The 23,286-nt window shown below is 39.3% G+C and overlaps 1 protein-coding gene across 9 annotated transcripts in view; it reads left to right on the plus strand.

The window, feature by feature from the left end:
* The window catches only part of UVRAG (UV radiation resistance associated), a 331,075-nt gene that overhangs the window by 34,275 nt on the left and 273,514 nt on the right, over positions 1–23,286 (plus strand). For 8 of the 9 annotated variants that reach the window (XR_012423532.1, XR_012423530.1, XR_012423531.1 and 5 more), the window contains exons 2-3: positions 3,321–3,438; positions 12,607–12,641. Coding sequence is in view for 5 of the 9 variants with exons in the window: in XM_065528736.2 (XP_065384808.1) it covers positions 3,321–3,438; positions 12,607–12,641 (153 nt within the window). In the remaining 4 variants the exon portion in view is untranslated. Of the gene's footprint in view, positions 1–3,320; positions 3,439–6,603; positions 6,677–12,606; positions 12,642–23,286 lie in introns of those variants that run through there. The other variant, XM_074014792.1, reaches the window with a different exon arrangement.

Below are 23,286 nucleotides of genomic sequence, written 5' to 3' on the forward strand. Positions count from 1 at the left end.
GGATTACACTGGTAATCACCCAGATGAAATCATAGAGTTTAGAATCGGAAGGTATCTTGGAGGTGGTCGTGCTAATTGCTACATAATGCGGAGATCTCTTTGGTAATAATATTCATGCATCTATTACAGATTCGATCTCTGTCCAAGCCCTGCACACTGCTTTGTAAGGCAGTCAATTTCATGATAGTTGCATGTGTCATAAAGTTATTCTCTTGAGTCGAAGAATTGGTTATTTCCTTGTGTTCTGTAGTAATAAAGGAGTATAAAGACCAAATGATATCTTTTAGGTATATGTAGTACTTAGATAGAAATACATATCCAAATATATAGGGTATAATCCTTGGCTTGCTTTCTGCATTCTTTCCTTCTTTTGAGATCTCTCCTGTAATTCATTATTTTCTTTGTTTTATATTTGGTTACTTAGAAATGTTGGGATTGACTGGGTGTGGTGGCTCATAACTGTAATCCCAGCACTTTGAGGGGCTGAGGCAAGTGGATCACCTGAGGTCAGGAGTTTGAGACCAACCTGGCCAACATGGTGAAACCCTGTCTCTACTAAAAATACAAAAAACGTAGCCGGGCGTGGTGGTGGGCTCCTGTAGTCCCAGCTACTCGGAAGACTGAGGCAGGAGAATGGCGTGAACCCGGGAGGTGGAGCTTGCAGAGAGCCGAGATTGCGCCACTGCACTGCAGCCTAGGCAACAGAGTGAGACTCTATCTCAAAAAAAAAAAAAAAAAAAGAATAATGATTAATAGTTAACCTTCTAGGGTTGTTATGAGAATTAAATGATCACAGGAATGAAGCACATATTTAGCACAGTGCATGGCACATGGTAAACATTTAATAAATGCTAATAGTACAGTGATGGTAATGGTTTCTTTTTTTTTTTTTCTTTTTTTTTTTGAGACAGAGTCTTGCTCTGTTGCCCAGGCTGGAGTGCAGTGGCGCGATCTCGGCTCACTGCAAGCTCCGCCTCCTGGGTTCACGCCATTCTCCTGCCTCAGCCTCCCGAGTAGCTGGGACCACAGGTGCCCGCTGCCAGGCCCGGCTAATTTTTTGCATTTTTAGTAGAGGCAGGGTTTCACCACGTTAGCCAGGATGGTCTCGATCTCCTGACCTCGTGATCCGCCCGCCTTGGCCTCCCAAAGTGCTGGGATTACAGGCGTGAGCCACCGCGCCCGGCGGTAATGGTTTCTATCAAGCCTTTTTAAGGGAGCAACTGATTTTGTTACTGGTAGCAGTTCTTCACTGCAAGTTCTCCAGGTTCTAGGTGTTTTGAACAAAGAATTGGACAAAATGCACAGCATAGCAAGGAAAGAGTGGAGCAATAAAAGCAAAGATTTATTGAGAATGAAAGTACACTCAACAGGGTGGGAGTGGGCCTGAGCAGCCCCTCAAGGGTCCCCTTACAGAATCTTCTAGGGTCCGGATACCCCCAGAGGTTTCCCATTGGCCACTTGGTGTTCACACCATGGAAATGAAGTGGTGCCCTGCAGTCAGTCTGATTGGTTGCAGAAAACTACCAATCAGAGGCTGAAGTTACCAAGTTACACTCCTATGCAAGCATCTGATTGGTTATGGAAAGCACCCAATCATATTGGGGGGTTTGCAAAGGGAGTAGCCTTTGGTCCTTTTGTTACTCAGACATGGGAAGTTGGGGTTTTCCTTTAGATTTAGTTCTAGGTTGGCCTTAGGTCCCTGGACACCCTATTCTCCTGCCTCAATTTCAGTTGGAAAATCAGGAAGGGCAGGAATCTTCTTTCCTAAACTTTGAAAATTGCATAGGATCTCCTTAAAGAGCAGGATGGGCATTGAGATCTACCATCAGCAAATGCATGGAGCTAGGAAAGTGCATGGTCTTTTTGATGGACTTTAAGCAGTCATGTGTGACTGAGGGGTTGAGTATGTGGAAGATCAGGTGGGAAGTAAGGATGGTATATAGAGAAGTCAGATTGTAGAGGGCTTTGAACACAATGTTGGGATGTTTGTGCATTATCCTAGATATTCCAGATGTTTTCAGGTCTTTGAACAGAGGAGCAAGATTGCATTCTTATAGCAAAATATATGTGATTATTGTATAGAGATAATTAGTGGTTCCTGTTTTTAAAGTTTTGACTGAAAGGGCTAATGAAGAGTATGTAGCAGGAGAAAATGGTTGCTGTAATCCAGGGTGTGAAATGGAAACCATTGGCAAATTGTGGAAAAATAAGCCTTTTAGAGTAAGCCCAGGAAACTTTTTGTAAATATGTTTGAGGCTTTTCATACTTAGAGGATTAAACAAATTTATTAGACAATAACCTTTTCTCTCAAAGAATCTTAATCTCTAGATTGGGAGAAAGGATTGGGTTGGTATGTGCAAGGGAAAAAGACCTGGGCTCTTCTGGCTGACTGCGCATGTAATTGAAAGTGGACTTACCCCAGGAGAGTGAACTGTCTTTCAGCCTGAGGGAGAGCTTTAAGCGTATTTTAAGTGTAAGCACTTGCTTTCTATTTTTAACTCTCTGAAGATAATGGTCTGACATAGGGAACTAACTTTTGGGGATGAATCTGCTGTGCCCAGACTTCAGCATTGCCAACATTCTCTTTTTGATGTATGAGTTGATTTGGCTATCCCTTAAGCTTATTTTGTATTTTTGTTGATTTCTACTATTGCTTCTGAAGCTTTTGCATTTCCAAACTTGTGATTTCAAATCATTAAAGAGTTTGGTTGGCAAAATTGTTAGGAAGGAGGCCTGATTAGGAAATTGAGACTGGTTGATTACTGGTGAAATGAGAATTGAATGGAAGCTCACCGCAGTTGCTTTATTGGCTGAATGGAGTGACCAGTGAGTCACTATTTTTGTTTTTTGGCTGTGGCCTCATTTTCCTGCTTGTATAGATAATCTGGCATCTAGACTGAAGTAGCATCAGGGGTGAGTGTTATGTGTTAACTGGTGATTATCTGTTGGTATGAGATGGATTTTACATGTCTATCAGAATCCCTCTGTGGAGAAAAGCAAATTATTACTTAGTTTATGTTCCAGGGAATACTAATGCTATTATATGGGTATATAGCGCTTACATAACATTGGTCCTTTTCAAAAATATTTCATGTCTGTTGTCACTTCATTCTTCAACCACCTGGTAAATGAGATAGGGCAGGTATAATTCCTGTTTGACAGAGGGGATGCTGAGGCATAAATAAGAGAATGGGTTATGGTTTCTGGCTCAATAAATAAATGACTGAGACAACCTATTACGTTTCATTTTTGAACTGCAACTTTCAGAAAATTTTATAGGAGGAAAAAGCTGAATGCCTTCTCTTTTTGTTATTTTTCAGCGGCGTCTTCGACATCTTCGGAACATTGCTGCCCGGAACATTGTTAATAGAAATGGCCATGAGCTCCTTGATACCTACTTTACACTTCACTTGTGTAGTACTGAAAAGATATATAAAGGTAAGGGGATCTGTGGACTTGCTACCCACAGATTGTTATATTTTTATTTTTTTTTGTAACACAAGTGATTCTCAGTGCCTCCTGCTGTTGCAGCTTCTCGGAAACCTAAATTGTTTTGCTGTCTGAAAATATGAGCAGTTGGGATGTATACTAAAGAAAAATGGCAATTGGATAGTTCTTTCAGATAACTGAGCCTTACATTGATAAGTTTATCATTCCTTTATGAATGTTAGCTGTTAATGGTCTAGTACCTAGCATTTCAAGTAGATTGAATCCAGTATCCTGTAGTAATTTTACTGTTATAAAAATGTAATACATTTTTCTTTAATATTATGGTAAAATAGGGACCTAGTTTATATCTTCTCATATCTGTAATTTCCTGTATATAGGATATTTTTCAGAAGAATGACATAGTTTTCTCTAATTCAGTTTTATGTATTGTACTATGGATTCTTCTGTAAGTGAAAATTCTAAGAGCAGACCAAATATTTGATTAAAAATCACAACCACCTGCAGAATGCATATTAGATGAGAGGCACTGAGACATAATCAGTTGGCTTAGGTGGGATGGTGTAAGAGAGGAAGCATGGTAAAATGATAGTAATGTTGGATTATGATGGAAAATACTTCCATACTAGTTCTAGCCCAGCCACTCACTAGCTTTGTGACTTTTGATAAAGATCATGGTTTCTGGAACTTCACTCTCCCCTTTTGTAAAGTAGAGATAATGATGTCTTATGAAGTAGGTAAGACAGATTTTTATGAGGATCATAAAAATCTTGATGTGATTAAAGATGTATTTATGCTAACAAAAGGTGACATCATTTTAACAAAAGATACTGAGACTTGTTTGAATCTTGTCCTGTGGCAAAGGTGAAAAATTCCAGTGAGATATATATATATATTTATTTATTTTCGAGATAGGATCTCACCCTGTCACCCAGGCTAGAGTGCAGTGGCACAGTCATGGCTCACTGCAGCTTTGACCTCACAGACTCAAATGATCCTCCTGCCTCCGTCTCCCAAGTAGCTGGGGCTACAGGTGTGAGATGCCTCTCCAGGCTAACTTTGAAAAAATTTTTGTAGAAACAGGGTCCTACTATGTTTCTTGGGCTGGTCTCGAACTCCTGGACTCAAGCTATGCTCCTGCCCCAGCCTCCCAAAGTGCTGGGATTATAGGTGTGAGCCACGGTCCCTAACCTCTTTTTAGGTTTAATCATTATTTAAAGCGGCGATTGTTTAACAACTTTTTTTAAAAATGTCAATTCCAGTATCTGCTCATTAAAACATTCAGTCAAGAAATATACAGTGAAGAAACTCCTTCAGAGTAAATAGTCTTAAAATAATTTTTTCCCCCCAAGATAGAGTTTTGCTCTGTCGCCTAGGCTGGAGTGCAATGGCGCGATCTCAGCTCACTGCAACCTCCTCCTCCCTGGATTCAAGTGATTCTCCTGCCTCAGCCTCCCAAGTATCTGCGATTACGGGCACCTACCACCACGCCTGGCTAACTTTCGTACTTTTAGTAGAGATGGGGTTTCACCATGTTGGCCGGGCTGGTCTCGAACTCCTGACCTTGTGATCCACCTGCCTTGGCCTCCCAAAGTGCTGGGATTACAGGCGTGAGCCACCACGCCCAGCAATAATTTTTAAGGATGGGAAAAGGACTCAAATTCCACCGTCCTCATGTAATTTTATTTCATTCTCACTTTTCAGTCTAACCATTGCTTTATTTATTTATTTATTTATTTATTTATTTATTTATTTATTCTGAGACAGAGTCTTGCTCCGTTACCCATGCTGGAGTGTAGTGGTGCAATCTTGGCTCATTGCAACCTCTGCCTCCCAGGTTCAAGCAATTCTCCTGCCTCAGCCTCTTGAGTAGCTGGGATTACAGGTGCCTGCCACCACGCCCACCTGATATTTGTATTTTTAATGGAGACAACGTTTTTGTCATGTTCGCCAGGCTGGTCTTGAACTCCCGACCTCAGGCGATCCTATACCTGCCTTGGCCTCCTAAAGTGCTGGGATTATGTGTATGAGCCACTGTGCCAAGCCCATTCCATATTTTTAAAACAATTGTATTCATCTGAATGCTTAATGGTAGCTACTGTAACAAATACCACAACTCTTAGTGGCTTACCATAATACATTTCTTATACTAAGTCCAGTGCAGGTGTCCTTTATCAGGCGCTGTCTTGGCAGCTTTCTTCTAAGTGATGACTCAGGTATGCAGGTTCCTTCTAGTTTGGGCTGCTTGTGTCCTCAATACATGGCCTCAGACACGGCCAGGTATAGAAGGATTACTTGTGGGAGAGTTTTAAATGGAAATGGTCCATATCAATTTCATTACATTCTATTGGCCATAAATCAGTTGCATTGTCCTTGTTATTTTTTATTTTATTTATTTATTTTTGAGATGGAGTCTCACTCTGTTTGCCCAAGCTGGAGTGCAGTGGTGCCATCTCAGCTCACTGCAACCTCCGCCTCCCATGTTTAAGTGATTCTCCTGCCTCAGCCTCCCGAGAAGGTGGGATTACAGGCATGCGCCACCACACTCAGCTAATTTTTGTATTTTTTTGTAGAGATGGGGTTTCACCATGTTGGCCAGGCTGGTCTTGAGCTACTGAACTCAAGTGACCTGCCCATCTCAGTCTCCCAAAGTGCTGGAATTATAGACGTGAGCCACTGTGCCTGGACTGAATTGTCTTTTTTAGATGGAAAGGGAACTGGGAAATGTAAGCTTCCTATATGTCCAGAAGGAAAATGAAACAGGTTGGCTACTATTTGGTTTACGGGTATAAGCATTTTTATAGGCCTTAAAACATTTAGTCTACTGCTCACTAATTGGTTATATCACTAGCAATATATGACAGTGCTGGAGTATTTTAAATTTTTGATGAGTTTCTGTATAATCAGGCCTGGTTATCTTAACAAAACTTCTGTGTTCTTACCCCAGTGTTACCTCTGATAATAGTAATTAACACCAGTACTTAGCACATTTTGGGAATTTGGAAAATGATAGCAATTAGAATTATAATAATCATAATAGTGTTTTCTAAAACGAGTAGTCATGGGACTGGTTGATGATCACGTTAAAAAACTTGTCTAGAGATATGATGAAAGCGAAGTGACTTTTTTGTTTTTGTTTTTTCTCTTTTAGCTCAGATTATATCTTGAATTTAGCAGTTATCATTGACTGTTTTTTGAAGTTATCTCAGTGAGCTAATCATCAACACAGGTAGGGAATAGCTGGTGACAGACCCCAGGAAGTCCAGGGTCTGGTGTAGCTGTTGAATTTGGCACTAGCTGTCAAGCCTCTTGGATAGGGCGTTTACTCCCTCTTGCCAGCTTTAGTAATTTATCATTAAAATGAAGGGATTGGTGATTTCTCAGCATTCCTCCCATTCCAAAATGTCATGGTTGAATGAAGCCTATTCATGAACTTTGTTGGGCCCTACGAACTTTTAACTACCATAGGAGGAGCTGGGAAGCCCTTTCTGTAGTAATTCTAGTTAATGCTGTTGTATCTTGTTGGTCAGACCTGTTATAACAAATGTGAATATTTTATGATCCTTGTTTGGTCCTTGGTATAGAACAACCATGATAAGAGACCGATTGACTCTTCTCGATTAACCACCCGTACCACCTGTTTAGTGGTGACATTTCTTAGTGTCAGAAGACAGTTTTTTATTGAAGAATATCCAAAATGCTGGTTTCTAAGTTTTTCTTTTATTTCAGGTAAATTCATAGCAGATCCAAAGAAGATATGTGTGAAATTTAAGAAGAGATGTGTGAAATTTTTTGACTTTTGACATCCTTGTAGTGCTTTTAGGAGACTGTCTTATTTTCAATCAAATACTAGTTATTATATCCCCAGAGAACAAAGCCTTGTGTTAATGGATGGATGGGTTCTAAACTTGGTTTTCTGTTAAACTTGCAATTTTTATACAATCAAGTTTGTTTTTCTTTTCTTTATTTTTCCTTTGAGATGGAGTCTCGCTTTGTGGCCCAGGCTGGAGTGCAGTGGCCAGATCTCAGCTTACTGTAAGCTCCGCCTCCCGGGTTCACGCCATTCTCCTGCCTCAGCCCCCCCCACCCCCCCCCCCAAGTAGCTGGGACTACAGGCGCCCGCCACCACGCCTGGCTAATTTTTTGTATTTTTAGTAGAGACGGGGTTTCACTGTGTTAGCCAGGATGGTCTTGATCTCCTGACCTCGTGATCCGCCCGTCTTGGCTTCCCAAAGTGCTGGGATTACAGGCGTGAGCCATTGCGCCCAGCCCTCAAGTTTGTTTTTCATAGTTATTTTCTGACCCATGAAATGTAAGTGCCTGCCCTCTCCTGGAATTCCAACTGTCTTGAATACATCAGAAGATGAACTCTGTATTACTTAATTTGGCGATCTTACTTAAGTCTTATAGTTTTATTTATTTTTATTTATTTTTTATTAGGCAGAGTCTCACTCTGTCAACCAGGCTGGAGTGCAGAATCACAGCTCACTGTAGCCTCACCCTTTTGGGGCTTAGGTGATTCTCCCACCTCAGCCTCTCGAGTAGCTGGGACTACAGGCACACACCACCATGCCCAGCTAGTTTTTTTTTGTTGTTTGTAGAGCCGAGTTTTGCTGTGTTGTCCAGGCTGGTCTCAAACTTCTGGGCTCAAGCAGTCCACCTGCCTTGGTTCCCAAAGTGCTAGGATTACAGGCGGGAGCCACAAAGGCCTGGGTCAAGTCTTACAGTTTTAAATGTCACCTGTTGATCTTTCCTTTGAACTCATACCCCTGTAATCCAGTTGCCTACTCTGTAGCTCCATTTGGAGTCTAGTAGGTAACTTAAACTTGATATGTTCAAAACTGAGCTTCTGATATTCCAGCTGTGATCCACCTCCTGTATTCTTGCTTATATCAGAAAATGGCAATTCCATTTCCTTGGCCAAAAACTTTGGAATTATCCTGGATTGTCTTCTTTCTCTCACGTTTCATATCCAGTCTTTTGGCATATACTTTTGGCTCTTACTATCAAAATATATCCATAACCTAATCACTTCTTGCTATCTTCAAACCACAGTCATCTTTTAACTACATTGTTGGAGTAGATGTTTAACAGGTTTGTCTGCTCATGCAACTCCCTCAGTCTGTTCTCAACTGAGATCCTGTTAAAATCAAAGTCACATCCCTTTATTTCTCTCCTCAGAACCCTCCCATGGCTTCCCATCTCGTTCAGAGTATAAGCTAAAATCCTTATGGTTTCCTAGAAGGCCTTTCATAATCTGGTTCTTGGTTACCTCTCTGAACTCAATTTCTGCTACTCTTCCAGCTGTCTGTGTTCCAGCTAGCTGAACGTGTAGCTGTTGCTTGAATGCATTGGTTTTAACTAACTGAAAGACCTCTGCATTTGACATTTATTTGACTTGGATACTTTTCCTTCACATATTCACATGACTAGTGCTTCTACCTTCTTGCAGATCTTTCTTCCCCCCCCCCCCTTTTTTTTTTTTTGAGACGGAGTCTTGCTCTGTTGCCCAGGCTGGAGTGCAGTGGCGCAATCTCAGCTCACTGCAACTTCTACCTACTGGGTTCAAACGATTCTTCTGCCTTAGCCTCTCAAGTAGCTAGGACTACAGGTGTGCGCCACCACACCCAGCTAATTTTTGTATTTTTAGTAGACATGGGGTTTCGCCATGTTGGCCAGTATGATCTCAATCTTGACCTCATGATTGACCCGCCTTGGCTTCCCAAAGTGCTGGGATTACAGGCCTGAGCCACTGCACCTGGCCTTTTTTTTTTTCCTTTCAGTGCTGCTCCTTCTGAATTGCAGGACTTTATTCCAAATGTTTCTCAGAGAAAGTCTCCTTGATCACTGACTAATGCTTTTATAAATTGTGATTGTTCTCCTCTGTCTTCTGTGCTTTATTTTTCTCCGCGGTACTTAAGATCACTTGACATACTGTATGTTTAATTATTTGATTATTGTATGTCTCTTTCCACTAGAATGTAAGCTCTATGAAGGCAGAGATTTTCAGGTCACTTTTGCTCATTGCTCTGACCCCAATATGCAGAACTGCAGAACCACGCTTGACACATACTAGGCCCTCAAATATTTTTGTCTTTTTAATTTAATTTTTTTAGTAGATAAAAATATATATATATGTGTATATATGCAAAGATATAAAGGTTCATATTAAAGCCTCCCTTTCACTGGCCTTCCATCACCTTAGTTTTCTACCCCACCCTGATAACCACTGTTACTCATTTCTTGTTTGTCTTTCCTGAGATTCTTTATGCAAATACAAGTACAAATACAAATATTCTTATTCCTTTCTCTCCTCTTTTTTACCCAAAGTGTACCATACTATTTATGTTTCTGTACCTTGCATTTTTCACTTACTATCGTAGGGTTTTCTCCATATTGATTCATAGACAGCATCCCTGATTTTTGTTTTTTTTCCTGCATAGTTTTGCATTGAATAGATACACCATAACTGGCTCCTATTAGTGGACACTTAGATGGTTCCAGTCTTTTGCTATACACACAGTATTGCATTGAATAACTTTATAATACGTTGTTTTGTATGAGTGGCAGTATATTGATAGGGTAAATTTCATAAAGTGGAATTACTAGGACAAAGAGAATGTGTACTTGTAGTTTTGGTAGATATTGCGAAATTGTCCTCCGTGGGAGCTGTTTTATGTGTGAGTGCTTTTCTCCCCACAGCTTCACCACCAAGCCTGTGCAGACTTTTGAATGTTTGCCACCCTGTTAGGTGAAAAATAGTTTTGCAGTGTAGCATAAGTTTGTATTTCTCCTATTAAGAGTCCACATTCATAGTAGGAGAAGTTATGCATAGTGCCTGCATAGTTTTGCATTGAATAGATACACCATATCAATGAGTATTAGAATGAGGCATTTATGCATTTGTTGAATGAATGGGATGCTGCAGAACAGCTAAAACGTGCCACTGGAACCATGCTGTGCAATCTGTGATTGCTTTTTTTCTTTCTGTCTTAGCATGGCTACATAGAGAAGTATTTGTATTTAATGGTCCCTTTCATGTAGAGGCAGGTCTTGAATGGTATCTTTTTGAAAATTTAGGCTGGGCACAGTGGCTCACTCCTGTAGTTCTAGCACTTTGGGAGGCTGAGGCAGGTGGATCGTTTGAGGTCAGGAGTTCAAGACGAGCCTGGCCAACATGGCGAAACCTCTTCTCTACTAAAAATAACAAAAATTAGCCAAGTGGTGCTGGTGCGCACCTGTAATCCCAGCTACTCAGGAGGTTGGGGCTGGAGAATCGCTTGGACCCGGGAGGCGGAGGTTGCGGTGAGCCAAGATCATACCACTGTCCTGGGTGACAGAATGAGACCCTGTCTTAAAAAAAAAAAAAAAAAAAAAAAAAAGAAAATTTACTTGTATGATTTTGCTCACATTGAATGGAAAAAACTAAACAATTTTATTAATAAAATTTTATTAATTTTAAACAATTTTCTTTAAACAATAAAATTGTTTAAAAACTATTTTATTAATAAAGATTGTAAAATATTTTAAATACATTATTTTATTTCAGCCTCATAAAAACCCTATTATATTCCGGGTGTCATTGTCCTTTGAAAGATGAAGAAACTGTGGGCCAGCCCCCAAGTTAACAAAGTTTTGGAAGAAGGAATAATACCACTCATCTTAGAGCTGGAAATACTGCAAAAACTGTTTAATTTAGACACTTTGCAGGTTAAGCTAAGGAATTTGCTTTCTCAAAAGAAAAAGATTATTTTTATTGTGTTTTTCACTGACTTAACAGTAAAATATACTTGAATTGAATTCAAACGACACAAAAATATATACAGTATAATGTAAAATACCTTGTAATAAAAAACAGTAGTTTTAAATCCCTTATGCTTTTGTTTTTTGAAAAAAGTATGGTGCATGTATATTAGGATATATGTATATATATACATAAATACATACATTTCTAAGTTTGTGTCATCAATTAATGATTGGAATAATTGGTTAACCATTTGAGGATAAAATGAAAAGAACAATACAATACAATAGTGTTGGAGGAACAGGCTTCTTCATAAGTGGTATTGTAAATTATCACAATATTTGTAGTTAACAATTTAGCAATATCTATCAAAGTCAAATTGTTCTTTGAGTGTACAATTTTCTTTTCCTTTCCTTTCCTCTTCTCTTCTCTTCTCTTCTTTTCTCTTCTCTTCTCTTCTTTTCTTTTCTTTTTGAGATGGAGTCTTACTCTGTCACCCAGGCTGGAGTGCAGTGGTGCAATTCTGCCCACTGCAGCCTCTGCCTCCTGGGTTCAAGCAGTTCTCCTGCTTCAGCCTTTCAAGTAGCTGGGATTACAGGCATGTGCCACCATGCCTAATTTTTGTATTTTTAGTACACATGGGGTTTCATCATGTTGGCCATAAGAGCAGCATGGAGATGACTTGGGCAGGGTTAGTAGAGGGAATATTGGAAGGTTTTCGGGAATGTCTGAATTTCTGACACATTTTGATTGCGTCCTTGAGTTTTGTAACATTTTCCAGCATACATGAAGGCTTGTAGAGTCATGAAATTTAAACGCTTCCCGAGGACCTTCAATTATCAGTTCAATTCTCTAAGTTGTCTTAGAGCAATAATACGCCCAAGGGAATTAAAGAGACATAGCGTTAGTGACAGAGGTAGAAGTAGGACTTAAGTCACCTGGTTGCTAGTGTTTTAACCAAAACTAGCAACCAGGTAACCTAGATTAAAACACTAGCAACCAGGTAACCTACATCAGTATTCACTCCATAGTACTACAATGGGTAATGATTAGAGATGTTTGAGAAAAACAGAGCAAATGGAGTCAGTTGTGAGGGTGGAAGTGGGGAGGGAAGAATGTTGGAGCTTTTAAGGGCTCAAATTAGAATGGGAGGAAAAAGCAGTCAGTAAAGTCATAATTATTAAAGCAAATCTGAAATGTTTTAACCTTCTTTACTGAATTTTTTTCCCTTTAAAACACTTTCATTTACTTTTTACTTTTTTTTTTTTTTTAAACAGATATAGAAAGAATGAATTCCTTGAAAATATTTTAAATGTTTTACTGGAACATATGTTAAAAAATTTAGAGGATTAAGAGTTGGTTAATGGGCTTATTTTCTTTCATATCACTTATTGTTCTTTTTTCTTCTTTTCCAGAATTTTATAGAAGTGAAGTGATTAAGAATTCCTTGGTAAGTTTGCTTTCTGACAGGTACATATGACTAAGTGTATACACCTGTTTTCAGGAAATGCAGAAATGTAAAATAAGTTGAGGTTCAGCTCTGGTTTTATGATACAGATCTGCTCAATTGTTAAGTCATGATTGTTTTGTTCATTGCTGTATCTATCTATAGTGCTTATGTAATAGGTGCTTGATATATATTTACTGAAATGAACTGATTTTTCTGTTAAGAACTTTAAATGGTAAAAACTCAAATTCTATAGTTTTCTCACTTCCATTTACCATAAATAAGTTTCTGATTATTTCACTGGCTGTATGTCATAATAAATGATATCTTTGTTTAGATATGGTTCTTAAGAATTTTATGCCTAGGACTTTTGTATAGGATACACCTACTTGTTTCTTGGCAGTGGCATTGCTCAGTTGGAAAGTTGTAAGTGTCCTACTTTTGATAATGTGTACTCTGGATATTTGCATAAATGTCTCCATTTATTAGGCTGTGTTGAAAACAAAGAAGACCTTTATAGTAATGAAAATATATTTATAATGGTTCAATACCATCTTGGATTTGGCCCTTGTCTGCTTTTCCACCTCATCTCCTCCTTTTTTCAGCCCTCATTGTGTTCCAGGTGTACCTCTTTCAGTGCTTCAAACATGTGAAGCTTATCTTGTTCCTTATGTCTAGAACACTTGTTTCCTCAGCTGTTCGATTGACTGAAGAGGTCTTCAAGGTCTCACCTATGTTACTTCAGCAAGACCTTCTATGACTCTCTCATCCAGAGCAGTTCCCTTTCCCCTAGTCATGCTTTTTCATGACCCTGTTTTATTTTCCTGAAAGCGTTCATCACTGTTGGAAACTCTTGCTTGCTTGTGTTTATGAACTGCCTCCCACCTGCTAGAACATAGGTTCCATGAAAGCAGGGGCCCTGCCAATCTTGCTGCTTCTGTTACCCTGGAGTCTAGAATAGTATAGATGCTCATTAACTCTTGTTAAATGAATAAAGGATATCAATGATGTGTTGTATTTACATGTTATCCCATTTTGATCCTTAGAACCACCTGTAAAGTAGATGGGGCAGATCTTAAGAAGCTGGTACCTGGAGAGTTCCAACAACTTTTGCAGAGTCACAGGACTGCAGGACCAGAACCCCAGTCTAGACCTTCTGTCTTCGTCTCTACTCTTTCTTCATCAAGCTGTCTTTGAAATGTCTCTAAAATATCAATAGATTTGGATTCTAGGCCAGATAGTTTCCTTGAGTCCATCTCTGGGGAGGTCCCATCACCAGTAAAGCTCTGGTTCTACGTATATTATATGATATACAATAAGTGCCTAGCATCATGCTTGACATATAATAGCTACTTAGTAAAGACTAGTTTTTCCTCCTCTCCTTGCTCAGGTGGAAACAGAAATAGTTTGCAGACAGTTGAGAGCTAGGAGTGATTAGGGGGAAGATAGAACAGAATTTTGTGTTCATTTATTGTATTCTCTTTTCCATAGTCAAATGTTGGGGATGGTTTTCAACATCCATTGCTTTTCCCCCAGACTTGTGTTATAATAGACCCTATGTCATAATGGCACTTTAGTGTATTGTTCTACATTATTAGTATTGGATTTACTGGATATTCACTTGGCTCCCAAATCCATATTTCTAAAGATCTCTGAATGTTAGCTCCTATCTTCGACTCCTTTTGGCCTCCATCTTCAGTTGCTTTGGAGCTCTCTGTGAGGTCATGATACCTTCATCCTTAGTGCACTTAGGTGGAATATTGTCTCCAAAGGATACTGTAGAATGAATTCAAGACAAGGGAGAGGATTGGGTTAAAAGACTTCTAGGCCCCTTTCAACTCACAGTTTATTCTGTAATTATTTTCTGAATGTACCACATACAGTGTTTGCTTGCATTGTGATTATTCATGAACATTCTGTTTCACAAAGTAGATCAAATCTCCTGGAGGTCACAGACTGTATGTCTTTATATCCCCTTAGTTCCCAGTGTATTTCTCTTGGGTAGTTGTTTGACAAATATTAATTTTTTGATGTTCCTTTTAAAAGGTATTCTTTTGAGATTTTGGCGAGGATTTTTTTTTTGTTTGTTTATTTTATATCTTAATAAAGGTTTTATTAACTTAATTAACTCTTTTTTTGTGTGTTTGTTTTTTTCAGACAGGGTCTCTCTCTATCACCCAGGGTGGAGTGCAGTAGCATGATCTCAGCTCACTGCAACCTCCACCTCCTGGGCTCAGGTGATCCTCTTACCTCAGCCTCCCAAGGAGCTGGGACTACAGGCATGAACCACCATGCCTGACTAATTTTTGTATTTTTTGTAGAGACAGGGTTTCACCATGTTACTCAGGCTGGCCTCGAATTCCTGACCTCAAGCAATCCGCCCATCTCGGCCTCCCAAAGTGCTGGGATTACAGGCGTGAGCCACTGTGCCCAGCCTAATTAACTCTTTTCTTTCTGAGGAAGCTCTTTTGTCTTAGCTTTTTGCTAATTCATTGTGATTGGTTCAGATTGATGGGCATTGGGCAGTACAGGAGTCAACAACCCTCAGAGAATATGCCAGAGATGGCATGTTGTTACTGCCCTTCTTGCTGTCTCCGAGGAAGCACTGCCAGGCCAACAGCAGAGTTGGTTGGTTTCTTTCCTGTTTAGGATTTTGCAGTCTTTAAGCTATTGTGATATTTGCTGAATAGTTAGTTGTTTAAATGCTTTTGTATCTATTTGTTACCATTGTGCTTGGCACATAGAAGATGTTCAGCAAATGTTTGTTGAATAAATGGATCCTTCTGTTTGGCACTTTGGGAGGCTGAGGCGGGCGGATCATCTAAGGTCAGGGGTTCGAGACCAGCCTGACCAACACAGAGAAACCCCGTCTCTACTAAAAATACAAAATTAGATAGGCATGGTGGCACATGCCTGTAATCCCAGCTACTTGGGAGGCTGAGGCAGGAGAATCGCTTGAACCTGAGGCGGGGTTTGCAGTGAGCCGAGATCGCGCCATTGTACTCCAGCCTGGGCAACAATAGCGAAACTCCATCTCAAAAAAAAGAAAAAAATGATTAAAAAGAGTGTTTTCCCCCAAATATTAGATAAACTGTTCTTATGCCCTTTTTCTGTGCTTCTTTCTAACTCCTGAATACGCCAGATCACCTGTCCAATAAAACTTTATGCAATGATGATAATATTCTACGTATTGTTCAGTACAGTTGCCACTGGCCACGTGGCCATTGAGCACTTGAAAGGTGGTTCAGTTCTACTGCAGAACTGAGTTTTAAATTTTGTTTAATTTTAATTTAAATAGCCATGTGAGGCTAGTAGATATATTAGACAGCACAGTTCTAGATGCTTCTGAAAAGCTTTCTTTTTTTTTTTTTTTTGAGATGGAGTCTTGCTCTTGTTGCCCAGGTTGGAGTGCAGTGGCACGATCTTAGCTCACTTCAGCCTCTGCCTCCCAGGTTGAAACGATTCTCTTGTTTCAGCCTCCTGAGCAGCTGGGACTACAGGTGCCCACCACCATGCCCAGCTAATTTTCGTATATTTTGTAGAGACGGGGTTTCGCCACATTGGCCAGCCTGGTCTCAAACTCCTGACCTCCAGTGATCTGCCCACCTCAGCCTCCCAAAGTGCTGGGATTATAGGTGTGAGCTGCCATGTCTGGCCGGAAAGGTTTCTTATAATCATTAACAGGATTCCCCTTTTTCTTTTTTTAAAAGTAGTTTGGGCCCAGTGCAGTGGCTCATGCTTATAATCTTAGCACTTTGGTAGACTGAGGTAGGTGGATTGCTTGAGCCTAGGAGTTCAAGACCGCCTAGGCAACGTGGCAAAACCCCATCTCTACCAAAAAATACAAAAATTACCTGGGTATGGTGGTGTGTACCTGTAGTCCCAATACTTGGGAGGCTGAGGTGAGAGGATTGCTTAAGCCTCAGAGGCGGAGGTTTCAGTCAGCCAAAATTGTGCCACTCCAGCTTGGGTGACAGAGTTGAGACCCTGTCTCAAAGGAAAAACGAATTATTTTGAGCTGAGTGTGGTGGCCCATACCTATATCCCAGTACTTTGGGAGGCTGAGGCAGGAGGATCATGTAAGCCCAAGAGCTAGAGATCAGCCTGGGCAAGATGATGGGACTCCATCTCTACCAAAAAAAAAAAAAAAAAAAAAAACAACTTAATAAATAAATAAAATAAATAAATAAATAATAAAATAAAAAAATTAGCTGGGCATGGTGGTGCATACATGTAGTTCCCTGCTAGTTGGGAGGCTGAGGCAGGGGGACTCCTTGAGCCCAGGAATTTGAGATTCTGGTGAACTATGACTGCACCACTGCACTCCAGCCTGGGCGACACAGTGAGAACCCAATCTCAAGAAAACAACAACAACAAAAACTAAATAAAAAACTTTGTGCTTTTTTTTTTTTTTTTTAAATGCCACTAGTCTCATTATAAATCCATATAATAGCTTTTTGTATGGTTGTCTTAGCCTCTTTGATATGTAATAATAAATTTCAGAAAGCAGGGACCTCATGTGGTTCATGTTTGTAATCTCCATAGTCATTGTATCGTGATTTGCTTTGACTTGGCAAACAAACAATGTAATGTATGTTTAGTATGGCATATATATATACGTATCCAAATCTAAGTTTCTGGCTGTAAGACTCACTGTTACTTTACATTTACAAAAAATAGTTAAACACTCTGATTAAACTGAACGTAAGTCCTGGGCAATAGTCTTATGAGCTGTGATTCAATTTTACTAACCTCTTGTTACTTTGGAGTTTCTTCAGTCCATTCCAAGATATTTAGCAGTCTTTCCTTCCTTCAGGTGCATTATTTTCCGTGTGATAAGGAATCCTATTAGCAGTAAAACATTTACTTCCTTAAGTCCTTTAAAGAGGTTGGATGAAGTCATTTCTCCAGTGACAGATATTTGCTTCTCTAATACCAAATTCATGCCTCCTTGCTCTGTTTCTGTGCTTTTTGCCTACACAAAATCTTAATACTTTTTATTGAAATTTGACATTTATAGAAGAGTTTATAGATTATGAGTATACAGCATGTTGAATTATCTCAAACTGAATACACCTGTGTAACCAGCATCCAGATCAACAAATAGAATATTTCCAGTGCCTAAGAAGCCCTCTCATGCCCTTTCTAGTCACTGTTACTTTCCTGACTTTTAACACCATAGGCTAATGTTACCTGTTTTTGTATAAATGAAATAATATAGTATGCACTCTTTTGTGTCCGATTGCCATGTTTCAACTTTATATAGTAAGATTCATTTATTTTGTGGGACATAGTTGTGGTTTGTTTGCTTTATAATATTCCATTATATGAAATCACAGAAAAATAAATGTATGGATGTATTTCTGTTGAGTATACATCTCGGAGTGGAATTGCTAGGAATATGCATATGGCCAGCTAAAGCTGCTAAATAGTTTTCCAAAATTGTTTGATTTATACTCTCACCCTCAGTCTGTAAGAGTTCTGTTTACATGGTTGTGAACACTTGATTTTTAAAAAAAGTTTTGAATTTAAATTGTTAAATATTACCAAATTTTTTTTCAATATAAATCAAGAGAAATATTTTAAATGGCAATTAAACTCAGCACATGTAGTGCCAACATTGTGCCTAACTTAATATCAAACAGGGCTACTTTTAAGGGTGTGCATGTAGATACAATGACACTGGATGACTGCCACCTGGTGGTCAAAGATTGTAGGACTTTATTGATTTTACTATTTCTAAAACCAGAATTCATCTTACAATGTGAAAAAACATGCATGTTAGAACTGGTAAGTGGGCTATGTTGGATGGTAATAAATAGAACGGAGTAAACTGAAGCAGAATAAGGGAGTACCTGCCAGGGGGGATTGCGGTTTTTCTGCAGCAGTCACATAGGAGATGTCACTTGAGCAGACACCTGACAAAAGTGAGGGAACAAGCTATATAGCTATTTCAGGAATACTGTTCCAGGACAAGAAACAGGAAAGTAGAAAGACAGGAGTGTACTTGATGTGTTCAAAAAATGGCTAAGAAGTTAGTAAGGCTGGAGTGCAGTGAGCAGAGGTGATTTGAGATGTTGCTATGCACGTATAATAGAGAGACAGGTGCAAGGGAATTGAGGATCAGGACAGCAGAGGGAATGGCCTGGAGCAATAGGAGATGATGGTCAAGGGCTAAGGAGCATGAGAATGAGAATTAGATATTGGAAGGCATAGTATTACAAGTAATGCAAAATGGGGCACATCTGGTGGACCAGGACCCTCACCTTATTCATGATATATTTAGCATAGAACAATTCATGGTGAATGTAAAGCTCAGTGTTAATGTCTCTGGCTTCAGCTAGCCGTGCCCTCCAAATCATCTCTTCTTGGGTTCAGGGAGAGGTTAGATCCTTGATATTATTGAAGGGTCGTTGAGTTAATTAATAACTAAAATTGTTGAAGCAGTAACAACCAAAGTGACTAAATTCTCTAAAAGTTGGTTTTTCATGTTTATAAAAGAGAATAATTATGTCATGAACCCACATCTGCCTTTAACAGTTATAAAGTTAATCTAATCATTGGTTATTTTCCCAAAAAGGAATTTTTAACTTTTATTAGAATATTAAAAATCTCGTGGTGGGAGTATATTGATAGCTAATTTGTGTGTGTTTTGAAATGTCTCTGTACATGGATTTTTTTTTAACTAAAGAAGAGGTATCAGTTATAAGTACCCACCTATGATTGAAGTAGCGTGTTGGACATGTCATACATTATTTCTCATCCTGATAACAGCAATCCAAGCTAAGAGATATGCTAAGAGATATGCTTGTTTTACAGCTGAGGAACCAGGTTCAGCAGGTAGAGGAACTTGATCTAGGTCACACAGCTAGTAACTGGTAAAACCAGTGTTTCAGAGCCCTGCTGTTTTGCAGCCTCCCTTATATCCCGCTTCCTTCCACTCTGTTAGCTAGAGGGCTTACAGAGGTCAGTGATAGGCTTTATCATTGAATAAACAAGTTCTAGAGCGTGCATTTTAGGGAAAGCATGTGGCATAATTTATCAGAACTATAAAGTTCTGTTGAGATTGTGACTGAGCTGTTTTTAAATCTTTGGGAAAAAACTGGCTAAACAGTACAAATACTTTTTATGAGTTACTGGTCTGAGTGCTTCTCAAACCAACTTTGTGTTTCAGTTGAATTATGATTGAATGAATTAACAATCTGTGTGCGTGTGTGTGTGTGTAGCTTATGTCAGATTATGTTACTGTCTTTTAAACTGCATCATCTTCAAGGTTTTCCAAGTTCTGTCTGGTTAACCACATGATTTGAAGGGAGACAGAGATAATCAACACATGGAATTATATATAGTACCAGGGAAGAACAGGATGCCATGAAAACATGTAAAAGTTTTATTTATCTTAGTTTGGAGGGAGAAGTTAGGAAAGGTTTCTAACAATTAGTAATTTCTAAATTGAGATAGGAAGTCTGAATAAAAGTGAATGGGACAGGGAAAGAGAGTTTATTGTATTACGACTAATGGTAAAATCAGTATGCTATTCCAGTGAGATGTGTTGTATGGTTTCAGAAAGTTAGAACACCTTTTATGAGTTCTTGATTGTGTTCTTGTAACCATACATTTGTTATCAAGCAACATTATAGTAATAATGATTTTAGGTCCTCTTGTGGGTACATAGTAGACAGTGAACTTTTCAGAGCTTATAAATATCCTGATATTCTGCAATTGTGCTTTGCAGTGAATATGGTGGTACAGGTCCCTGGATGATAATAGTACTTGTTTAATTTGTTCATGTAGAAATTGGGCCGGTATGTGTAGATTAAATATAAATAAAAAAACCATCTGGGCCTATATGGTAAAAATGGTAGGCTGTGAAATCTTTGAATGTGTGGCGGGCTGTATCTGCCTGTATTTGAATGTACCAACTTAGGAATTACTGCTCACTGTCTGGCAACTATTTTGTAATAGTATAAAGGAAGGTGTTTGTAATCAGAAGATTGACAATAGCTCTACTGTATTAGTGTTATATTGGCTTAGAAAGAACACCCAGGTCATCTATTCAATCACATGAAATAACTTCAAAAAACTTCCCTGTCCTCCAGAGGCATTTGATTTTGAATGAAGTATTTAAGAATATTTGCTACAACAACCCCCAAGAGTATCTATCCCTCTTCCTTGCCATGCATTATGCCCCTTCAGATACATTCACCAAGTCTCATTTTTTTCACTTTGAAAGGAGGTATTATTTTCTGCTTTTTCTGATACTTTATCACTCTAATAGTAATAGGAAATTATGCTACTTCATATTTTAGAATATATTTACTTTTATTGAAAGGCAGTCTTACACAAAGGGGAGTAAATGACTACCTTTTAAGGTATAAATTGAAGACCAGGAAGGTTTAGGCTTTAGGATATACATCAGGAAGAGATGACTTCATTTGATTTATTTCAGTGGGGCACCTCCTGTTTTTTCCCTTGTTGGATCTTTTAAAAAAAATAGTTTCATTACTTTTCATTGAGATATAGCACACATCTAGTAAATACACAAATAATAGCCTTATGACTTTTCAAAAGGAACTGATCAATGAAACACGATCATCTCTTGCTTTTCTTTCTTTCTTTTATTTATTTATTTTTTGAGATGGAGTTTCACTCTTGTCGCTCAGGCTGGAGAACAATGGTGTGATCCCGGCTCACTGCAACCTCCGCCTTTCAGGTACAAGCGATTCTTCTGTCTCAGCATTCTAGGTAGCTGGGATTACAGGCATGTGCCACCATGCCTGGCTACTTTTTTGTATTTTGTAGAGACAGAGTTTCATCGTAACATGTTAGTCAGGCTGGTCACGAACTCCTGACCTCAGGTGATCCGCCTGCCTCGACCTCCGAAAGTGCTGGGATTACAAGCATACGCCACTGCACCCGGCCTATCTCTTGCTTTTCAATCACTACCTTTTCCCAAAGAGAACCTCTCTTCTGACTTCTAACACCATGGCATGTGCCCCCCCCCTTTTTTTTTTGGAGACAGAGTCTCACTCTGGTTGCCCTGGCTGGAGTGCAGTGGTGGGATCTTGGCTCACTGCAACCTCCACCTCCCAGGTTCAAGTGATTCTCCCACCTCAGCCTCCCAGGTAGCTGGGATTACAAGTGTGCACCACCATACCAGTTTAATTTTTTTTTGTATTTTTAGTAGAGACAGGGTTTCACGGTGTTGGCCAGATTGGTCTTGAACTCCTGACCTCAAGTGATCTGCCCACCTCGGCCTCCCAAAGTGCTGGGATTACAGGCACGAGCCACTGCGCCCGGCTTGCATCTGCTTTTTGCTCAGCATAATGTTTGTGAGATTTGTTCATGTTGTATATAGTAGCTCACTAATTCTAATGAACATATGTGTGCATTTCTCTGAGGTATGTACTTAGAAGTGGAATTAAGTGCTGGGTTATAGGTTATGTTCAGCTTTTGTAGATACTGCTAAATAATTTTCCCAAGCGTTTGTACCAGTTGCATCCTTACCAGCAGTGTGAGATTTTTAGTTGCTCTATCCTTGTCCAGACTTGGTATTATCCATCTTTTAAATTTTAGCCATTCTGGTGGGATTATGGTATTATGTTGTGGTTTTAGTTTAGTTTAATATGGTATTATGGTATTTATGTTGTGGAGCACTTGTTCTGGAAAATCATGCCAGTTAATGCCAATTAAGAATAAACAAATCCCGAACAAGTATTGGAGGCTTTTTAAAAAAGTTGATGGGATATATTTGATCTAACTTGATAGTTAAGAAGCCCTTTTTCATCTTCTTTTTGACTATTCAAGGATAAATGGAGTTGGTGATCTGTTGAATTCCAGTTTAGTAAAATGTTACCATTTGAGTTTTTCATATCCATGTTGTCTTTTAATGGATTTCCTTCCTCTCCCCTTTCTTAAATAAGGGAAGATTATTCAACCTTTTCTCATCAACTCAAGGTTATCATGAGGAACAGTAATGATTATATTACACTTGACCTTCAGGGGCTGTGTGGGACATAAGGCCCCATTATTCAGTCCCCACAACATGGCCTTCCTCATATACAAAAGTGATCTAATGCTGCCATGTTTTAAAATTTTATTTATTTATTTATGAGATGGAGTCTTTCTCTGTCGCCCAGACTGGAGTGCAGTGGTGTGATCTCGGCTCACTGTAACCTCTGTCTCCCAGGTTCAAGTGATTCTCCTGCCTTAGCCTCCTGAGTAGCTGGGACTACAGGCACATGCCACCACGCCCAGCTAATTTTTGTATTTTTTAGTAGAGATGGGGTTTCACTATATTGGCCAGCCTGGTCTCGAACTCCTTACCTTGTGATCTGCCCGCCTCAGCCTCCCAAAGTGCTAGGATTACAGGCATGAGCCACCGTGCCCGGCCTGCTGCCATGATTTTCAGATATTGATTTTGTCTTCCTGTTCCAGATACTGACTTTGTCTTCCTGTTCCAGGTATAACCAACCATGTGATCTTAGACAAGTGACTTCATAATTCTTAGCATCAGCTTCTGAAAAATTGGGATAATGCTGTCTGTTTTATAGGATTCTTGAGTTTCGTGAAGATTAAGTAAGAATATATAGTCAAATGAGTAGTATAGTACCTGGCACACTGAACCTTTGGTAATGGTGCTGGATAT

This window comes from Macaca fascicularis, chromosome 14 (assembly GCF_037993035.2).
Source record: "Macaca fascicularis isolate 582-1 chromosome 14, T2T-MFA8v1.1".
NCBI lineage: Eukaryota > Metazoa > Chordata > Mammalia > Primates > Cercopithecidae > Macaca > Macaca fascicularis.